General features: G+C 43.8%; 1 protein-coding gene across 2 annotated transcripts in view; it reads right to left on the minus strand.

Annotated features, from left to right (window-relative positions):
- Nucleotides 1-2,678: 2,678 nt before the first annotated feature.
- The window catches only part of spir (spire type actin nucleation factor), a 174,570-nt gene continuing 165,108 nt past the window's right edge, over nucleotides 2,679-12,140 (minus strand). The window contains exons 11-16 of one of the 2 annotated variants that reach the window (XM_089579856.1): nucleotides 10,177-10,361; nucleotides 8,071-8,208; nucleotides 7,858-7,959; nucleotides 7,060-7,175; nucleotides 4,611-5,038; nucleotides 2,679-3,745 (exon numbers count right to left, since the gene is read on the minus strand). In XM_089579856.1, coding sequence (XP_089435982.1) covers nucleotides 3,717-3,745; nucleotides 4,611-5,038; nucleotides 7,060-7,175; nucleotides 7,858-7,959; nucleotides 8,071-8,208; nucleotides 10,177-10,361 — 998 coding nt within the window. In that variant the 3' untranslated portion in view covers nucleotides 2,679-3,716. Of the gene's footprint in view, nucleotides 5,039-7,059; nucleotides 7,176-7,857; nucleotides 7,960-8,070; nucleotides 8,209-10,176; nucleotides 10,362-12,140 lie in introns of both variants that reach the window. The other variant, XM_089579855.1, reaches the window with a different exon arrangement.

A 12,140-nucleotide genomic window follows, 5' to 3' on the forward strand; every position in this document is an offset into this window, starting at 1 on the left:
AATCCTGGACACACCAAGGCCATGAGAAGGATGATTCACTTACACTGTTTGGTGACCTCGAATAAAAAACTAATTTTGTAAATTTGTACTGTATATTCGCTATAATTTCTCATCATGAGACAGTGACGACCTGAGGATTAAAGGGAAGCTGAAATGGTTTTCAAATTGCACAAATTTCAGTGGTTGGGAAGAAGGGACCTCGTAAATCATATGTGTCAAATTTTCTCCATTCTATCCGTAAACACAGCCGAAATCGCTTGTTGAAAACCCGCTGCCGACACGCCCTCATGCCCTCGTTGCTTCCGGAAGCACCAGGTGCAGGGACGGCAAAAGTAGAGTTACTGTATAAGGTACTTATTTAGTAACTCTAGGCAAAAGCGGAGAGTGATGCCATCCGCGGAGAGTAGGCCAGCTGTGCAGGATGAAATAACAGCGCAAGGAACGGGACGAAAACACGAAGGAAGAAGACACAGACACGGGCGCTGAGGAGAAAGTTTGGTTCACAGGTGAAACAATTAACAGAGCCCGAAGAACAAGAGATGAAGTTCAGAAGTGCAAGATGCCGGGCTAGTTGGTAATCCATGATGAAATAACAGCGCAAGGAACGGGACGAAAACACGAAGGAAGAAGACACAGACACAGACAGCGCCCGTGTCTGTGTCTTCTTCCTTCGTGTTTTCGTCCCGTTCCTTGCGCTGTTATTTCATCATGGATTACCAACTAGCCCGGCATCTTGCACTTCAGCTGTGCAGCTTCGCCTGCTTGCTCCGCTTCATTCAGTGCTTCGTGAATGACGGATCAACGCAATCTTCTGCCAATGCCGTTTGTTTTCTCCAGTTCGAGCGTTCTGCGAGACGAACCGGTGGTATGCAGCATAACTAAACTGCCTTCATATCGTATGCTTTTGAATCAATATTTCTCTTTTGGTTACATTATTTTCTCACTTGTTTGAAAACCTTTCCCTTTTTCCCGCTGGTTAACATCCATGCTAAGCTGCAGTCACTTCTGGCACATGAGGCGGTTATGCTGTTCTCGGTTACGGCAATCAACTGCCCCTTGGGTGTAACAAACGAAGTGCCATGGCGATCGGCAGAATGGAGCTGTGCTTGCAAAGTTCTAAGTTATTTACAACGCAGTGTAATGCAGAGTGCCATCCGACGCGCCGTCCGATGGCCACACTGCTTCCACCGCCGTACACCGCCGCTGCTGCCGCGTTTCCCGCAAGCCATCCGTGCCAAGCCAACACTTTCTCTCCGGCTGATTCCTGGTGCTAGTGTCTGAAAGGCATGCTAAAATACAATATGGCCTGGGATGAAAGGATGTCAAAAATTAATGCTTCTGAGAATTGCTGACGTGTACCGAGCTGCTGGTCAGTGTGATCGCTGTGGTGATACAAACAAGTTCCTGTTCACAGCCGTATAGCAGCTGCTGCCAGCACGGCCCAGTCGCTCGCACGCTAGCTCCTATGCTAAGGCGTCACTGCAATTGATCATATCTTCCTTTTAATATGAGACGGGGGTGTGGTACCATGAGCTGACCAATTCCAAAGAGTCGTCCACTGTGGCTTTGATGCAAAACAAACTAGGCCTAGCGACATCCAGAGAGGTGCACTGCCAGTCCGCCTTCATCCGGCACGCTTGCTGGCGGGAGTAGGTTCGCGGAATTCAGTGCTGCAGGCGTTGCGAACTTGTTTCCTACTTTCATGATGCGGCAGGAACCAGTCCTTTTCGACACTACGGCGCAAGAATGCGTAGCTTAAGCACCGTGGGATGGTGCTGTAGTAAGCTGTTGCTAGTTTTAAAAAGCCGTCAGATGCAAGTAGGAAACAAATTTTACCTGGCGAGACTCGTGCAAGCATGCCGGGTGATTTGAATTTGACCATGTTTAAAGGCGTTACAAGAAGTCTGTGCGCTGGCTATTTTGCAGATGCAAGTACAATAACATTTCGATGAGATTTCAATTTTTTTCTGTCACCTGCACATGCACTTATGCAGAGCATACATAGACATTTCCTACATGCGCAAATGTGGAGACCACTTCGCTGTTGACGCATTCCACAGTGTGGTTGGTTAGTTTTCTATAGCTGACACTGCTTGAATAATCCAGTTTCCTAAATAGAGTTGTCAAGCCACCTGAATCATCCCATGGATGACATCACGACGCTCTCAGCCAATCACGGGCAAGAGCGGCGTTTGCTCTGTGCCCTGAGGCGATATTTGTGCTCTAGATGGATGTAAAAAATTTTACTTATTTGGCTAACTACAGCCAGTTGAAATAAACTGGTTGTCCAAACTAGGAGAGTTTGAATTACAAGTCCACTGTACAAAAAAGCAAAAAACCCAAAAGCTTCACTTTTTTCCCCCCTGCTGTGGGCTTTCCTCTCCTTTTGTTTTGCTCTTCTCTGGAATGAAGTGACAATGCTGTACTGCACTTCGCCCTCTCCCCCCACTTCCGGCCCCATAAGGGCCAACTTCAAGATCACACTCCATGGGCGAGGCCTACATGGATAGTGTGACTCGAATGACATTCTCATTGGCCAGCAAGTGAACAGGAGCATTCAATTACAAGACTGTGAAGGCAATGCCCTCCTCAAAAGAAGTCCCCTATTGAGTACTACAGTACAAAATTTTTTCTTTCAAGTTACATGAACAAAGGCCTGCATTAAAAAAAGAACAATGTTAAGGGCTTATCTTTTTATTTTCAGACATAGCAAACAGGTATTTGTGCATAGTAAACCCATTAAATATACATGTATTTACATCCTCTGACAAAAAAAAAGTGCTTCATTGAAAATCTTGGTGTATAAATAAATATATATTTCTGTAGGGTGAGGTTACTACAGCCAACATAATTTCAGTGTCCAGCATAGCACATGAAAAATTCCAGACACGGAAAATAATAAAATCTGTTAAAATTCAACACTTGTGCAACATGCAGTCACATCAATTATTTAAAACTGTACAAAATAAAAGCACATCCATATTTCACACCATTCAAGGACCTAGGGTCCCACTTGTACCAGAAGAGGCAATCACTCATAAAAAAAAAAAAAACTAACCAGCCTAGCCTTCTAGGCCCAAATGAAGCATGCCAGAGAAAGCGGTGGTATGGTATGTGGGGCTTAACATCCCAAAGTGACATATGGGCTATGGCGACCGCCACAGTGGAGGGCTCCGGTTTAATTTAGACCACTGAGGTTCTTTAACGGCCACTAATATAGCACAGCACATGAGCGGTTTTGCATTTCGCCTCCATTGAAATGCAGCCGCGGCAGCTGGGACTCGACCCCGCAACCCCGGTGTCAATAGCCGAACGCCAAAGCCACTGAGAGCCACCACAGCGGATGCCAGGAAAAGCTGTTCCATGCTAATTACAAGATTTCTGAAATGTTAAATAAATCAAAGCTCTGATGTTGGAAACATACATAAGACAAAAAGACGTGCTGCTAATTGCTGTACAGCAAGTGCACACAGTATTCAGCATGCAGACATTACACTTGTATTGCTTTATCTGCAGACAAAGGAACTATTTACATGGTGCCACTTGCAATGTGAGGGCTCTAGTCATTGCAACTATGTACACTAGTTCAATTTGGCATAAGTTTATGTCCCAGACTTGTGAAACAGCAATGCAACATACATGCATTACATTACTAGCACTGGTACACAAACTAGTGGGACACTTCCTGAGATGCCAACACACACATGAAGCTCGTTCTAATGGCCTCTTGGATCAGACTGGCAACCTGCAGTAAGAACAGAAGGGGAAAGGAAGAACAGAAGAGGGAAGGTTAGAGAAAGCAAATGTTAGAAGGCAAGAGAAGGTGTACCAGCACTGTTTCTAGGATTGCCAAGTCAAGCAAATGCACAGTTGACCATCCTTTTTTTTTTCATCACAACTAACAGCCCAGCCACTCTCCCTGCGAGGAAGCTAATGCCTTAAAATCTGCTGTGCTTGGTGTATGTGCCACTGCTTTTACACGGGGTGGCTATATTTGACTGCATTCTGAGGAACTGCAACTAGAGCTGTGTTCTTTAAGCAGGCAGGCATTACTGCAGGCAAAGATGCAGAGTTTTGAAATGCTACTGTGTTTGCGCAGCCATGCAAAAAATTCTCATTTGGTGCGAGGGCTGCTACCATGAGAAGTATTTCGTTCCTTTCATGGTGACTTAAGCATGCACAGCCACTAACATCTGGTGCTTCTCCAAAATGCTTGATCTCACCAGTGTGCTTCTGCACTGGTGAGACGAGACATGAACCAGTCTATGCAATTTTTGAAGGCAAGCACTGCAACAACACTCCTGCTATACATTATAGCAAGGTCATGGCCAGTTAGTAGCTGCCTTATATTTATGTATGGCATGAGTTCAAAGCCCCTGCACTGTCTTGTGCAATCAGCTGTACAAGTCAATGCACAAAGTCTATGACACAGACAAGCGTTGAAACATAACATCCAACTCCCTGTCCCATGCCGTGGCCTCTGTGCCATGGTCAGACTTTACACATGTGCAAGCTTTGTAACCTTGCGGCCTGTCTGATGAAGCGAAGCAAAAGGGCTACAGGAATGCTCAGCTATTCTCACTGGCACCTCACAAAGAGAGGCCGCTTGCCTGCTGAAGCCATGGGGGCATCTGGCGTGCCTGCGGGAGAAGGCAGCACGGGTGAAAGGCACAAGGGCGGCTTGCACGCCTTCCGTTGTGACTTGGCCATGTCGGTCCTGCTAGCCAGGATGATTTGTCGTATCATCCCCTTGCAATCCCGGCAGACAGTCATAAGCGGGCCGCGCAGCCGCTCTTCCTGAGGGGAGCTGGCCTTATGCTGGAAAGTGCGAGAACGCAGAAGAGGCGGCCTGCGCACAGGTGTCCCCTGGCTTGTGGTGTCTTCTGAGCCACCCATCCTTGGGCTGCACACTGATGATGCATGGCGGAGCTTTGCAACTCTTGGCCGTGGAGTTGACGTTGGTGGTGCATAGACAGCAACATTAAGCTTGGTGTTGAAGGTGGGCCTGTCCAGGATAGGCGACGATGGTGCTGATCCACTAGTGAAAAATAAAGAAGGGACTTATGCTTTCTCTTGCTTCTCACACAGCACAATGATATACTATTTCACTCAATATGACTTGTAACGCATCCGGAGTGGACAAACTAAGGTTTTCACTTGGTAATGAATTGATATGCCTTCACACAGAGCACATAGTTTGCCAAAATGTTCTGTTACTTTGTTCTTTGCATCAATCACTAAATGCATAAATTTCCAGCACTGCTGAGCTTGCACTGCCTTCAGAACTAAGCTCATTGCACATCTTGTGTGTCGCAACTCACACTGAGCCTGACAGTACATGTATAAAGCTGAACACAATGCTATTACCTACTTTAAAAGAAAGTAGTTTAAAAAATTCAACCAAACCCAATATATTGACAGAGATGTTTTACCCTTATGTTTAGGGCCCAAGCTTTTACACCAGTAAATGATAATCTAAGTTAGCTGACCAGGCCATTCAAGCACATTTGTGAAAAATTAAATAACATGTTCTGATTAATAGTGTAATTAAATGGTTCAAATAATCTGCATCGAATAAAATGCAACGCTCTGTACTCCCTGCAGCAGTGCTGACGTGTATTAGAAAATGCAATCACAATGCTTCCAACCAGAATATCCCCCCACACCCCTCCAAAAGGTTTCTGCTGAGTGCCCTAAGCATGCTTAAAAAATTGCATATTGCATAAATAACGTGCACTTGTTGCATGTGCACCAGTGCTTCAATAAACTTAAATTTCTCTCTTTTTGTAGTTATCATCTAAAAAAGCATTTTTATTAAAATTCAAGACTTCTGCTCTGCATCAATCCCCATTCTCCAATCAGAAATGGTGCCAGAACAGCGAAATAGCTTGGAAACTGCGCTTTCTCTGTGCACACTCTGTATCTGTGTCCCACTGAAGTGGCACGCTAAATAAATTTTTTGTAATGGTTGCATGATTATGATGAACAAATTGATTGAACATCTAAACCATGCTCTAGCAACCTACATTTATGATGCTTTTCCGACATGCATGTGCCTTAAATTTTTTATCAAAAAAAGAAAAAGCTAACAGACAATAATTTCATGCTGATGGGACCCAAGCATCAGTTCAAATTAACGAGTGTCCAGAGTGTAAATATCTGCACATCAAACACACATTATTAGAACACTACTTTGTCATATGCAAATGCATTACAAAAGGCCACCTAGTGCCACGCACTTACTCACATACACACTTCCTTTTTTTTTTTTTTTAAGTTGAACTAATGTGCTTTAACACTTCCTCTAAAGGGAGAGAGCAAGCTATAACTCACGAGCACAAAAGGCAGGTTGATCAGAACACTATTCTTACTTTTGCAGTTTTACATCTTCTACTACCAACATTGGTACACAACTCATCAAGACTGTCATCTAAGTATACATGCACTAAGCTTCAATAAGGTGCACACTATATTTTCAGACTAACTTTGGAGATGGCTGGACAACAGAAAATAAGATACATGCCTCACTGCCAACTGTAGTATCGCGATCATAAGTATATACGGTATGTGACTGTGCGGAAAAATTTTTTCTGCAGTCACGTAACCCAGTCGCCTGAAATGTGTCAAGGTGTGAGGGGACATGCATGTTCTATTCACTGGAAACGATACCATATGAATGGACCGTGAGGTAGAGGTGCAATAAACTTTTTTTCTAAGAACATGCGTTTCGTTCTCATAAGAATGTGAATCATGCTGGTTGCTCTCCGCTGCTAAGCAAAAAAGGTGAAAGGCCACACTTTGTACAGAGGCAGCATTTGTATTTGCTTACAGCCTGATAGTACACAACCTTCTTTGGCAAGCTTCCAAAGAACTTGACAATTAAGGTCAGCAGACAGTTCAGATATTGATGTCCAGCTCATTTGCAAGGTACACCCCCAAGTCTGAGAATTTTACTTTAAAAATGAAATTTTCAGCAATCTCAAAGCATCTGAAATAGTTCAGAACTATAGACAAGGCTTGAATAAAGCTCATATCAGTTGAATAATGGCATAGTCGTACCTCGTAAACTGAAAGGCTGCTGGAAGTGGAGAGTGATTTGGAGAGTCTTCTTCAGTTGCTGTCGGGCACAACATGTACACGGGTATTCGGTCAAATCTGTCTGTTGGAATATGCATCTGTGAAAAAATTACGCATACTTTAGAGCCACAACTTTCAGTCTGGCAGCCATTTGACAATCACTGCTGCTCACCTCAAACACTAACGCCATTTTGTACTTTTTTGTTATAAGTTACCTGTACAAAATGTACTTTCCTTTGTCACAAGAGAAAAAGGGATCATATTAAACATATACTATACAATTAACTAAAAAAACAAAATTGCTTATCATCTGCATCATCAGTTCAAGCTCTAGGTAGCTAGATGCATGATCAATACTTGGGCGAGTTGGTAGCAGTTCAGGGTGAGGTGAAACAGCAACAGTAAATGCATAATACATAAAAAAGAAAATGCCAGATGTTTTCCATTGATTTCTGTGTGCATTCTGGCAATGAAGTGCTGAAAAGGAAGCAGATGCAGCTGCATCCCGTGCACGTAAAGCCCACATGGTCTGTGCATTATGAAAGGGGAAGTAAATATGACTCAGACTGAGAGAAACTTGAAAATAAACCACCAATCCAAGACTGCTAGTGCCCAGTTTGCTCATGAAAATAGTACTTAATATGGCTTTGCTGTTTGCATGCTCAGTATACAATGTCTTCATGCAATCATCTCAATGCCACAAGCACAAGCAATCTTTTGCAGAAATGGTGGCTGGAATAAATTTCAAGCTTCAGCTGTACAAGTGGATGTTGCAGGTACCTTAGTGGAGCACTTGTCACAAATTGTCCTCTCGCAAAGCTTGCATTTAACTCCCCATGGCCTGAAGAAAGAGAACTTAGTCTTCTTGCAGGTGAAACAAACCTGCAAAAGACAAAAGCATTATTTGCAATACAAACCTATAAAAAGAACAACCATTACCTCAGAAGTGCTTTTGTTCAGCTATTACTGCACACCAAAGTTCAGTAAGCTCACCTTTCGCTTTTCTACGTCTTCATAAAGTGACCTGTTTGCGAGAAGAGACTCCAATTCAGCTTTCGTGAGAACATTACGGATGTGTACTACTTCCTCAAGAGTCAGGGAAAGGCACTCCATTGACTTCTCCCACTGTGCCTGCAAAAGAAAAGTGGTGATTAGAGCTTTGAAGTGATGTTAAAGAATGCCCACACAGGTACAGGTGCCCATAAAAGTTTTCGGAATGCCGAAATCATGAAAAACATCAATTTCCTCGCTGACTAGAAGTGCAACCAAGCACTGAGGGGTGCATTGTGCTGGTCGCACTGGGAACTACAAAGCACACACTTCACTTCATGGCTGCAACCTTAGGCAGCCCAGTAATTAGGCTTTGTTGAAATTTTCGTGTTCTCAAAACTTCTGTGGGCACCTGTACAGCAAGTATACTCTGACTAAGAAACAAAGCAGCCATTTCAGCACACAATATGCTTCCTGCCCTGGATTAGGGCTCCACAATCTTTTTAGCCTCAGGGAACCCCAAAGGCTTTCAAAAAGTGCTGAGGATCTGTGTGTGTCCTCATCATTCCTGCCTAAGATAGAGGAAAATAAAGCATGCAGGCACACAGATCCTCAGAAAAATGCCCAAATTCAATTAATAATAACTGGCTCCAGAGTACTGTAGGAATGCCAAGATCAGTGGAGCGTCACAGAAAAAAAGAAACTTTGAAGCACCCACTGTACACAGTCTGTCAGCCATGAAGACTGCGCAAAACATGCAGCAGACAAAGCAGCAAGTGTGGGAGTTAGTTTATGCCTTCAGCAATTGCAATAGTTGCCAGACAAGCAAACTGTTCATGAAGAAACGAAAAAATTCAATTGTAACGTACCTGCTGCACTGATGGAGCTAAAATTTTGCAGCTTTGTAGCTTGGAATAAGGAATAAGATGCAATAAACAGCTTATGCGCCAAAATCGGGTGTCATGACCCGTTTAAAAGATGTGGAGTTCATGTTATAGTAGGATACAACTTAAAAAAACAGCAGTTGCTAACACTGGACCGCGGTCCGCGGCGTCTTGTATTACTCCGCTGGCCAATCGCCACTGTAAATGAAATCAACTTTTTAATGTTTGACTATATCAAAGAATTCGTGAATAAAAATTCTAGAGCGCATAATTTTTTTTTCTTGTCATAAGCTTCTTGTTAACGTAAGATTAAGCGTTTAAGCAGCGGACTACTTTTTCGTCGTGGAGGAATTCTGTGCGCGGAGGCTGAATATGGCCGGAGCTTCACTGCAGACAAGTTGTATCCGACTATAGTGCCCGTTCATGTCTTCTGGGTAGCAGGAAGCAATATGCTACAAAATTTTCGTCCTGTCCCCCCGCTGAGCATGCCTATGATAGAGATTTCTGTATTTGAATGCCAGACTTTTAAAAATTCCTCCGCGCTAACTCCTGGCTTATCTGAGAGCAAACGTCGGTCACAAATTGGCGTATTATGGTCTACATTCTTTGAGAAGTAATTTAACATCAGCACTTGCTTGGATTTCATGTAATGAATCATAAACTGGCGCTGCCCACAGGTACAACTTTTGGAAAGGCAAGCTGAGCAATTGAAACAAACAGCTGTGCCCCTTGCTGGTTGGAGACTCAATCAGCGGCTTGGCTTGATGGGTGAGCAAGTTGTGTGGTTCCTTGGATATGCTGTTTCTTCTGCTAGCGCCCCTGACTAAAACACCGCAAAAATGAGACAGTGACAGTCAAAACAAACGCGCAACGCTGAGCCAGTCTTTTGGTTGCTTCTTTGTCTGGCAGGTGGAGCCGCCTGTCAGATCAGCTGCTCGGCGCACTTCTCCAAAAAGTGCACTCACAGCCGAAAGCAGTTTCTCCTTAATTTCAGAAAATGCTGGCAATACCAATGTTAAATTACATCTCAAAGAACGTAGACCACAATATACTACCTTGAGAGTGATGGCGTTCGATTAGGCTAGTAGTTTGCGCACAAATATTTGTACAATTTTTTGAAGTGCGGCAGCCAAATACTAAAATCTCTGTAGTACTTGACAGGGAAACCACACAGTGGAGACAGCTTTTTTAAACCTGAATAAACTAAAAGCAGGCAGTCTCATACCGTGGTCCAGTTTTCTTTTCCAGATTCTTGACGAGCACTAAGTGACAGCTTGTCAGGTCGTCGAGCACCATCTTGTATGATGCTTGTGTTTGGCGCCCTCGATGGTGATTCACAAACAGTGATACTATGTCGCCTCTCTAGCTTCTGCTTTAACACTGCTGTTGTCGTGACATCAGCACCATCTCCTGAAAAAGGAATATGGAGAATTTTTTTCGCCACTAACTTAGGGGACCTTTTGATTCCACCGCATATACACTCTATACACCATAAATGCACACTACAATGCCTGGTGTAACTTGTGAAAAAGCCAAAACCTCAGCCTCAGAGATTTCTTCCAAGATCCGCAGTGAATGGATGGTAGGAGACAACATTGGAGGCACACAGTAAACAATACCTAGGGCCCTTCGTTTTCAGGTTTTTTTTTTTTCCAGAATTAGGGGGTGAAATTCAGGTGATACTTATGAAGCTTGAATTCAAATACAAATTGGGTTATTCAGCAAAAAGTTCCATACATCGGATTTTTTTCGGGTTATTTTGCGTGGGGCATAAAATGGTCGCTGTTTTTCTCATTACTGTATTTACCTGAATGTAACATGACTGCGATTGTAAAGCGAGTGTTGACTTTGTGGGCATGAAATGGGGGGGTGGGGGGGGGGGGGGTGGAGAAACAACTGTAACATGAGGGGCCGACTCTTGTGGGTACACAAAGGAAAAAAAATGAAACATGAGGAACGATGCTGCAATATAAGGAAAGGTGACAAGAAGTTTACGAACAAGAATATCTCAACAATGGCTTCCACGAGCTCTTTGTTTCAAGACAGCCATACGAAATATAATCAGTGTTGGTCAGATGTTTAGGAGAATCCCCCAAGGTGGAGTAGATTTGTAATAAGGGAGTAATTACTCATTGACATCCACCCAAGCGCAGCCATACGGCTACAAAGGAAAGCTATACAGCTTTCTCAGAAACTTCGCTCTCAAAGAAAAATTCGCCCTGGTCTGGGGATCAAACCTGGGACCACCGCTTCACCGGAGCAGTCGCTCTACCAATTGAGCTAACCGGGACGGCATGGTAGGGTGAGAGCGAATTGATGAATAACTCGAAGTGGGAACAGTGTTGGTCAGATGTTTAGGGGAATCCCCCAAGGTGGAGTAGATTTGTAAAAAGGGAGTAATTACTCATTGACATCCACCCACGCGCAGCCGAACGGCTACAAAGCTGTATAGCTTTCCTTTGTAGCCATTCGGCTGCGCTTGGGTGGATGTCAATGAGTAATTACTCCCTTATTACAAAATATAATCAGACGTCACCACGTCGAATATGCGCTTTGAAGCCTAGTCATAAAAATGAAACTTCTTCCAGTCGCTTAACTGAGTGGCAAGTCATGCCTACCGAATGTCAGTGCCCGCTCTTATAGCAACATTTAACCGGGCTGTCATCTTGCGCGCCGCCATCGGAAAGCTGAGCGAATTCTATGCTGCCGAAAAGTATGTAAGATAGCGATAATGAGAAAAGTGGAGAGTGGTCTTAAAGCAGATTGCTACCATTAGTATGCGGCATCAGCGGTGCTGCGAACATTGAGGGAGTCTGCCAAACTTTCAGAGAACGAAACGAAGGCCTTTATGATGCCCTCAAGTTGCACCTATTCTATTGCATTTCCTCATGGCAATGTTTCAAATCTACGCTCTCCAGCAAGGAGTTTACGACTGCTTGGCTGCTGCTCTGATATGTGTTGATCAGTATTTGTGGCTCATAGCTTCCGTTGGTTGACCAATGCCGCATTTTTTTTTGGTTTCCCAAAGTTGGGGGTTAATCTGCACAACGCAACAACCGTGAGAATGAATACGGCATAGAGTGCTTTTCACTCAGCTTAATATATTCGATTTCAACGTGAATATTTGATTATAACGCAAGGAGTGACTGTTCACTGCTATTCTTGGCAAAAATTGTGTTACATTTGAGT

The sequence above is a fragment of the Amblyomma mixtum genome, chromosome 3 (assembly GCF_055824585.1).
Source record: "Amblyomma mixtum isolate Tamu chromosome 3, ASM5582458v1, whole genome shotgun sequence".
Lineage (NCBI taxonomy): Eukaryota > Metazoa > Arthropoda > Arachnida > Ixodida > Ixodidae > Amblyomma > Amblyomma mixtum.